The sequence below is a fragment of the Montipora foliosa genome, chromosome 6, assembly GCF_036669935.1.
Source record: "Montipora foliosa isolate CH-2021 chromosome 6, ASM3666993v2, whole genome shotgun sequence".
NCBI classification, from domain to species: Eukaryota; Metazoa; Cnidaria; class Anthozoa; order Scleractinia; family Acroporidae; genus Montipora; species Montipora foliosa.
In genome coordinates, this window is record NC_090874.1 from 51,807,074 (window position 1) to 51,815,841 (window position 8,768).

Genomic DNA, 8,768 nt, shown 5'->3' on the forward strand with positions numbered 1-8,768 from the left:
CAGCGGTTGGAAAAGAGAGACAGCCTCCCGCGCGACTCCGGTCCCACGCCGTTCCGGTGGACCAGGGTAACTAAAACTCTGGGAACAAGATTGATCCTGTTTACCTTTCCGAGCTAATTCAGACCATAATAGATGATTTGTAACCAATCTCCAGCGGAGACTCAGATAAAAATGGTGTAATTGTTGGAGTACGAACAAAAGGAGCTAAGGAGAGATCTTTTCTTTTCTTCCACTAACGCGGCGGTGACGTAGCGCGAAAACCACCTACTGAGTGTCTTCAGCTTAATTAATTTTCATAGTTGCTGGTTTTCTGCTGATGTCACGCTCTGTTACGGTATGTGACCATTGATGAACGATGGAGATGTTCGCATTATCATTGTGGAGGTCATCCAGTACAAATACGAATGATCGCCCAAGACAAAAGTAATAGATCAACTTCACGAGCGGGTAGCAGACCACTTGCTTCAGAGGCTGTGGGAAAAATATAGATAGTGCATTAGTTATAAGGCAACCAACCAATCTTCAGTTTCTTGACTTGCCACAAGTCGACGTCTCGACCTCTAACGAACGAACGACGAAGAATGTAAACCGGTTAAATGTTAAAGGGATTCTCAAAAAATCTAGCAATTTTCCTTCCTTCGAAGGTCATTTGTTACTGTATCGCGTTGTGTCGAGTGGCCTTTTTTTCGAAACTAACGCACGGAAGCTCAAGCAAAAAAGACAACGACGACGACAACACCACAAAGCAACAGGTTTTATGAACAAAAACAGAGGCTCTGCACGCGCCTTTTATATTTTAGCACATCTCTACGCCCTTTTCGTCCTGAAAACAACGTGAGATGACCAAATTTGAGGTTATGTGGAAGACTTGAGCACACGACAATATATCTTCAATTTTTTCTTCTAACGACCCTGCCGTTCACACCAATTTTATTCCTTTAATGTTGGTACACACGACGACTTCTCCCAATCGCGAAATGATTGCAACGACGCTGATTTATATTTTCAGATGACATCTTCCGGGGCGTCGTCGTCGTCCACGCTTAGGCTCGCTAATGCGTAGTCACTTGACGTCGGTAGTTTCGTGGGCTTTCCCACTGCCACTGATCAATAGGAGCAAACGACGTAGAACTCCTCCCACTGATAGTACCCGTTTTGAGGGTCTTTACAGGTATGGCTACATAGATCAGATGAAAGTTGTAAAGGGACGTTGAGCTGAATCACTTTTGATCTCCTATGAAGGCGCTTACTGATCAACTACTTCGCGAGTTATCACTTGTATTTTTCTAGTGCTGCTCATTTTGATAACTTTACCCTGTAACCGGAGCTGGAGCCCACTAACCTTTACACACTTTACCATTTCCATGGTATCCTTTGTCACAATTACAACGATATGAGCCCAACGTGTTTATGCACGTGGCTTTCTTGTGGCACTCGTGAACGCCCTCTTCGCACTCATCATAATCAATACAAAGCCTCCCATTGCCTCGTAAACCGTCACCGCACCAGTGGCAGTCATACGAGCCTGGACTGTTGACACAGCGCGAATATAAACTGCACCTGTTAGGCCCATCTAGACATTCGTCGATATCTGACAAAAATAAATCGTAAAAATCAACTTCGTGAGTAATACACAGGAATTCTCTCCGACGGCAAGAGTTATCTAGATATTGCCCAGTTCAAGCCTGGATTTATTTGAATTGTATTTTGAAATACGAAGGAATAATTCAAGCGTAGACAAGAAACGCCTGACCAAAGGGTCGTCGAGATGAATCTGCTGCAATATGATCGATGCTTGCGGGATCTTTCTTTACTACTCCTTCGATTCACATGCAAACATGCCAATCAACTCCTTTTCATTTTTAACGCCAGTATTCATGGCGATAACATTAAAATCCGGAAATAACATAAACCAGTATGGCCATTTGACCCAATCTTGTGCGTTTTGATTCAACAACTATTGATCGAACTTAGAGGAAGTCATAGTTGAATGAAAGTAGCAATAAGGGCACGCTGGTTCCTCTTCCCTTTTGCCGAACTGTAGTTATTTTTTAAAAAAATCCCTTTCCTTGCACTTACCATTGCACGTTTTTCCATCTCCTCTGTATCCTGTGTCGCAAGTGCAACTATGCGAGCCTTGAGAGTTATGGCAGGTTGCGTGGGCGTGACAGCCGTGGCTGCCTGTCTGGCACTCGTTAACATCAGTGCACCACCGCCCATTGCCTTCAAATCCCTTGCGACACGTGCAACTGAATCCACCAACACTGTTAGTACAATAGGCATGCTGACTGCAGTCGTGGATTTCTCCCTTGCACTCATCCACATCTTTGCATACCCAGCCGTCTGCTTGAAATCCACGATTGCAAGTGCAGTTATATGACCCGACCGTATTTGTACAGATGGCATGCTTACTGCAATTGTGGGTTCCCGTCTTGCATTCATCCACATCCGTACAGGTCCACCCGTTTCCTATAAAACCAACGTGGCATGTACAGTTATAAGAACCAACTGTATTTCTGCAGAAGGCATGCCCACTGCAGTTGTGGATTCTTTCCTTGCACTCGTCGACATCTGTGCATACCCAGCCATCTCCTTCATATCCATTAAGGCAAGTGCAATTGTATGCGCCATTAATGTTGCTGCAAAATGCATGTTTACTGCACTGATGGGTTTTGTCCTTGCATTCGTTAATGTCTTCGCATGTTCTCCCATCCCCTCGGTAACCAGGAAGACATGTACACTCGTGGGTACCTATGTCATTGTTGCAGTATGCATGCTGACTGCAGTTATGAGAGTTATCTTTGCATTCATCGATATCGGTGCATATTTCACCATCGCCCTCAAATCCTTCCAAGCAGTTGCAGTTGAACGAGCCTATAGTGTTATTGCAGGTTGCATTTACACTGCAATTATGGATCCTAAGACTGCATTCATCAATGTCTTCGCAACCTCGTCCATTTCTATTGTAGCCCGGAAAACAACTGCAGTTGTAAGAACCAATGGTATTAATACATACAGCGTTGGAAGGACAGGAATTCAGTTCCTCTGAGAGACACTCATTTAGATCTAAAACAAAATTTACCTTACTATTAATAATTACTGATAAGCATAAACGATTTCAGTCTAGTCAAATAAAATTTTGTCTCACAGTTTTACAGTAAAACGTAAAGATGAAATATGGGGTTACATATACATACGTAATGAATTCTTCCCATTTGAAACCAGGTTCTATGAAAAGCGTTTCCATTCAGTGTTGAAGAAGTCAAATCTGCACTACTACTCACTAATATAAAAATAAGAATTTCCGCTTGCATACAGAACGTCTTGAATTTGGAAGCAATCCGTATAGAACATTAAATATTGGTGCCAGGAAATACCGTAAACTGCCACTTCTTCTTCCTATGCTTTTAAGCCCCTCCCCGGTTATAAGGGAATCAATTGTTTACATTTTGTTTCGCTAACATACGACGTTTGCTCACAGAAGGCATTATCAACGTGTTCCTATTTGGATAAGCTGGTGAGAAGAGCGAAGCATGAGTTGTGCATACACGATAGGGTTGCACATGGGTAGGGTGTCTGGAAAACCCGAATAGCGAATAGCGAACAGTCGCGAATACCGAACAGCGAATAGTCACGAATAGTACGAATAGTGCGAATAGTGGCGAATAGTCGCGAATAGTAACAAATAGTGGCAAACAAGGGTGGAGGGGGGGGGGGGGGTTCTGCGAAATGACGAAAATTTGGTACCCAGTACTTCCTGGTCAACCGCGCAGCAACGTTGGATGGGATTTTCCCGCTAAAAAAGCAGCGATGTGTCGGCGAAGGACTCTCTTTGGACGACAGGTGAGCATATTATTTGCTTTGATTACGAGATTGTTCAGCGTAAGGCGGTGACTATTGAAGACTATTCGTCACTATTCGCGACTATTCGCTGTTCGCTATTCGCGACTATTCGCTATTCGGGTTTTCCAGACACCCCACATGGGTACTAAAATATGAAGGTCCCTAGTAGAACCCTTGAAACGCGAGAACGTTGACCGAGAAACCTGCCCCGTGAGCATTACTGTAGGGTTTAGGAGAAAAGAAAGCCCGAAAAACGAAATTTTCGGTTTTGCCACGAGATCAATTAAACGAAGCGGCAGCTAATAAATCGAGGTGCGACTCATAAGCGTTGCGTTCTCTCCTTCTGCCCAATTTTCTCAAGTTTTGGTCTTCAAAATCCTGTTCTTTGGCCTCAGCTGTTCTTTGCTACGAAATCCAAGAAATGCTATCTCTAAGCAAAACGTTTTCTAGGCAGGCCATGCATGGCTTACCATACGCCATGAAACGAAAATTGCAAGTTTAGTATTTCGATTTTTTGGAACGTTTTGCCCGAAACGGTGAATTCCAAAGCGTTCGTTTTGAAGAATTGTTGCATGACATTACAGAGTCAGAGTACTGACCGAGGAATAGATCAAATCCCGCTTTAGCAGCTCATTGATACAAAAGCATGACAGTTTCCATACTAACGAATGAACTGATGCATGAATACATTGAACTGAAGATATGAAATCGAGTGAAGCTATGATCCTCACAGTTATGAACGCAATTTTAGCAATTGCGCAGCGAAGGCTGAAAAATTAAGGACATCAACGGGGTTTTTAACAAGTGTCCATACCGTAACAAACCAGGCCATTTCCTTTCAAGCCAATGTTACAAAGACAGGTGTAATTATTCCGGCCGATGGGTGTACAAACGGCATTGTCGTCACACAGAGGTTTGTTCATGCAGTCAACAAGGTAAACTTTGCTTCTCGCGTCCGTTGGTTCATCTTTTATGGAAGGATAAGAAAGTAAGTATGCATGTTATTCACTGTATTGTATACAAAGCCGTAATATTTAATAAAACCATAAACAGACCCGGACAGCCCATGATATCGAGCCCATTTTGATTTTATATGTAATTTCCCGAACCGGGCGTTTTTCTTGAAAAGCAATGTGAAATTAGGGTAAATTGGTCACGGCTGAGCTGCAAGATCATACAGATGAACAAGCAAAACTGAAAATGCTGAGCGAAGCATCTGTCGGAAGTTGTGTGTATGCTTAGCATCATTGAGAGTCAAAATTTCGTTTAAGAAACCAAGCTATTTTGTCACTCACCATTGGAAGTAGTTGATTTACTCTGTAATGCCATTAAGAAAGAAAGCGAGACCGCTAAAATTAACACCAGAGCTAATCCTACGGCCAGCGACATTTTGGGGTTGGATAAGACGGTCTTGAACAATCCACGGGATGACTTCTTCATCAAAAGCCAGTTCGTCTTTGTTTCGCTCATGATGGATGAATGGATTTTTTGTAAAATAGTACTGGAAGAAATCGCAAAAGCCCGTACTAACGTACGTTTTCACTCTCCGATTTTTTCTCACGCTGCTACTTTCATAGAAGCGTCGGCCGTCAACTACTTTTCAATTCTCGGAAAACTTTGGGAAAAATCCCTTCACTTAAAAATAGTTGTTACGTCATTATAAAAACAACTACAACTTCGAACTCAGGCTCTCTCTTCCTTTCCTGTCCAACGGTGGAGGTTGAATTAGCTGCTGCTTTGTCAACTTATGCACTAATATCAATCAAAAATAACACAGCATTAGGAAAAGCGGCATCTCGTTTATTGATGGATACACCGAGAGTTGTATCGTTACGTACGAGTGACAATCCGGGGATTTGACAAGTCGCTGAAATCGCATTCAATCAGGCAAATAACCACACAAAACCCAAGAAAGTCACCACGACAATAAATTACAGCTTTTTTATTGAGAACTTTTGCGGGTAAATATCTTTTTCAGTTTGTTATCGAGGTTCCCATACAAATCCTTATAATTTTTTTTACCCTCCGAGTCTGGGCTGCCTGTTGTAAAGTTATCCAATCGTTTTCTTCGCTTATTCCTCTGCTTATTTCTTGTAACTCTTATAAATATGAAGGAACAGATAACCAATTTTCACTTGATATCATTGCAAGCACATTAAAGAAAAATTTTGTGAGCAAAGATGGTCAGATACTGCCAGTGTTTCTAGACTAAAAAAGTACTAATGCAAGGCTGGTTGTACTGCTGTGAGAATATATATATTTTTGTTTAACCAATATTTCGTCAGGCACGGCCTACAAATTATTTGCTGGTTAGATCTCCCAAGATCCGGCACTTGTACTTTGTTCAGCTGGCCCTTGCATAAAAAAAATGTCTACATTGTGTTTAGGTATGCATCTTATCGCGACGGAATTTTTGAGGACTAAGACTGCAGTATGCCTGCATTAACTCAATTATCTTTTGCAACTGAAAATTCTAAAGCACTACTCCGAAAACATTTTACTGTACATCAGAAAAACGTTCACATGAAAATACAGCATGTGATACACAGTTAGCTTCGAGCTGGAAGTTGCACATTTATAAGGAAAAATTTAGACTCTGTTTCACTTGTGACATGCACTGATGTTATCTTTATAGTGACGTCTGTTTTTAACTCTTAATAGGTGGAAGTGACAGTTCTGAGTGTATATAGAGGATATTACATGGCCGCGCGGAGATACGAAATTTCTCTTCGAGTGTTGAAACGAGTGAGTGCAGAAAAATGTGTTTTGTACACGGATTTTTACACGGAATTTGCCACTGTTTCAAAGCACTTTACGCCAAGGCTGTGAAAATCAATTGGGGAAGCAAGGAGAGCATTTTTGGGGATATCATTATCGGAATGGGAGCCTTTCATACTATTGGCACGTTGCTGGGAATTATCGGAAATTTACATGCCTTCAGTTGCTTCATGTACATCTCAAATGCAGGTACCAGGTAAATGGTACTGTACGTACTGTCTCGTCTGTGTCAGAAAAGGAGACATTGACTCCAACCAGCCACCACCATGAGTTAACACTCGCTGTAAGCACTGCGACCAAGCTAACTACCAGACCACGATATGGCACCGAAGCATTCAGAGCTGCCCACAGATACCCTCTCCGGTTGTGCATGAGTGGGGTCTTGAGAATGGAAGGCTGAGACTTAACTGATTGAGTGTTGAGCCAGCGCCCATACCTGTGCTAGAGTAATTATCCCGCCATTGTAAGAGGCCATGTGAGATGCCAAATTGCACGTGCCTCGAAAATGGTTTTCAGTACACGAACATGTGTAAACTGCAAGAATGTGACAACCGACGTGAGGACCCAACAGAGGCCATTGTTGACAATGACGACGACGATAATGATAAGACCAGTCAAGAAGAAACTTGTTATCAACACGACTTACGTAAAGCAGAAAAGATTTCCTAGTGAAAGGCATTACCGCTAGCTGGCCTTCTCAAACTAGTAAAACAAGAAATTTGTGTAATGGCTTTCCCAGGAACAGTTATTTGTTTACAAAGCCACAAGTCTCTTTATTTCATCTATCAAATGCTAAATAGGTCGAAGCTCTGTCTGTTTGAAAGCTGGAATACTACTAAAGCGGTCACACGGTTGGAGAGCAATTGGAAAAAAGAGGATTAACAACAACAACAACAACAACAATTTATTTACCCCATAAACTTACTTACATGCACATAAATTATTCAAATAGATAGAGATAGATATAGGGGGTCTGGCTGCCTGAAATAACTAAAAAATTAGAAGGGGTAGGCAGCCAGTATTACAATTTGTTTAGGATAATTTAGGTCGGACACAGATACACACATATACATCACAAAAAAAAAAAAAAAGAAAATAGAAGTAGTAATAAACTAAGACATTGAAATATAAAAGGCAAAGTATAATAGGAGGAATATAAAAACAATAATGAATTAGAAGATAGAGCAAAACAGCGTTAAATATATTGAATTGAGGCGAAGCTAGTATTTTTTTAAATATTGGGCTTGAATTTTTTCTTAAACAGTTTGTTCAGAGTTTTTTGCAATATCTTGTTCTCATTTCGTAGCTTCTTGTTCTCATCTTCACACACTGAGAGTCTTTTAAGAAGTGTATCATATTGTTTGCTATTAAAGCTTAAGAGTTCTTTGGTATCTTCTACAGTTTTCTTCAACTCATCGAATGTCGACTTGAACGGAGCTAGCTTTTGCTCTAGTTACTCCTCCAGAATGCCAATTAACTCCTCACTGGTGACAGATGTCATCATAACACGAAAATACAAACACATAAGAAGTGATAGAAACAAAATTTAGGTTACTTACGCCACTTGGCAAGGATATTTTCCCGGAGTACGAGAAAAGGCCGCCATGCCGACAGTCCGCCATGCCGCCATCATGGTCGCCGACCGCTGACCGTTGACCGTCGTGAATTGTAAAAAGACTGTGGGGAAGCCTTTAAAAAAAGTCACTTCGTTGTTACAGCAACCACAAAAGAAACGCCTTTGCAAAGATGGGTCATCTTCAAAACCACCTTTAGCATTTATTGATCTTATTTAAACCAGAACCTGTTCAATTTTTTCAGCATAAAACATTTAATGTTGCAATAGGGAGTGAAGAGAAGAGATGTTCTGTGATATTGGTGACGTCATTTCTTCACGTAATTAACACAAGAAAGCTATACCATTGGCATGGCTATCAGACTAAAAAAAGTAGAGAGAGAAAAGTTTGCAAAGAGGTATGGTAGCCTTTGTCCCTAACAGCGGAAAGAAATTCGACATTTAATTTTTGGGGTCCTGGCCCATGGACTAAGTGTGATTTTCACCAAATCAGATCGGTTCGATGGGGCTTGTCGTATGACATGCACTTCCTCACACTGTACGAAGGCGTGATACAGTAACAATCACTACTGCT

The 8,768-nt window shown here is 41.5% G+C and overlaps 1 protein-coding gene across 1 annotated transcript in view; it reads right to left on the bottom strand.

The window, feature by feature from the left end:
• Nucleotides 1–5,431, bottom strand: part of LOC138007688 (fibulin-2-like) — a 6,381-nt gene extending 950 nt beyond the window's left edge. Inside the window, exons 1-5 of the mRNA XM_068854741.1 lie at nt 5,139–5,431; nt 4,658–4,810; nt 2,080–3,066; nt 1,343–1,591; nt 1–471 (exon numbers count right to left, since the gene is read on the bottom strand). The exon at nt 1–471 is cut by the window's left edge and continues 950 nt beyond it. Of these exons, the coding sequence (XP_068710842.1) occupies nt 386–471; nt 1,343–1,591; nt 2,080–3,066; nt 4,658–4,810; nt 5,139–5,313 (1,650 nt within the window). The 5' untranslated portion in view covers nt 5,314–5,431 and the 3' untranslated portion in view covers nt 1–385. The remainder of the gene's footprint in view (nt 472–1,342; nt 1,592–2,079; nt 3,067–4,657; nt 4,811–5,138) is intronic.
• Nucleotides 5,432–8,768: the final 3,337 nt, after the last annotated feature.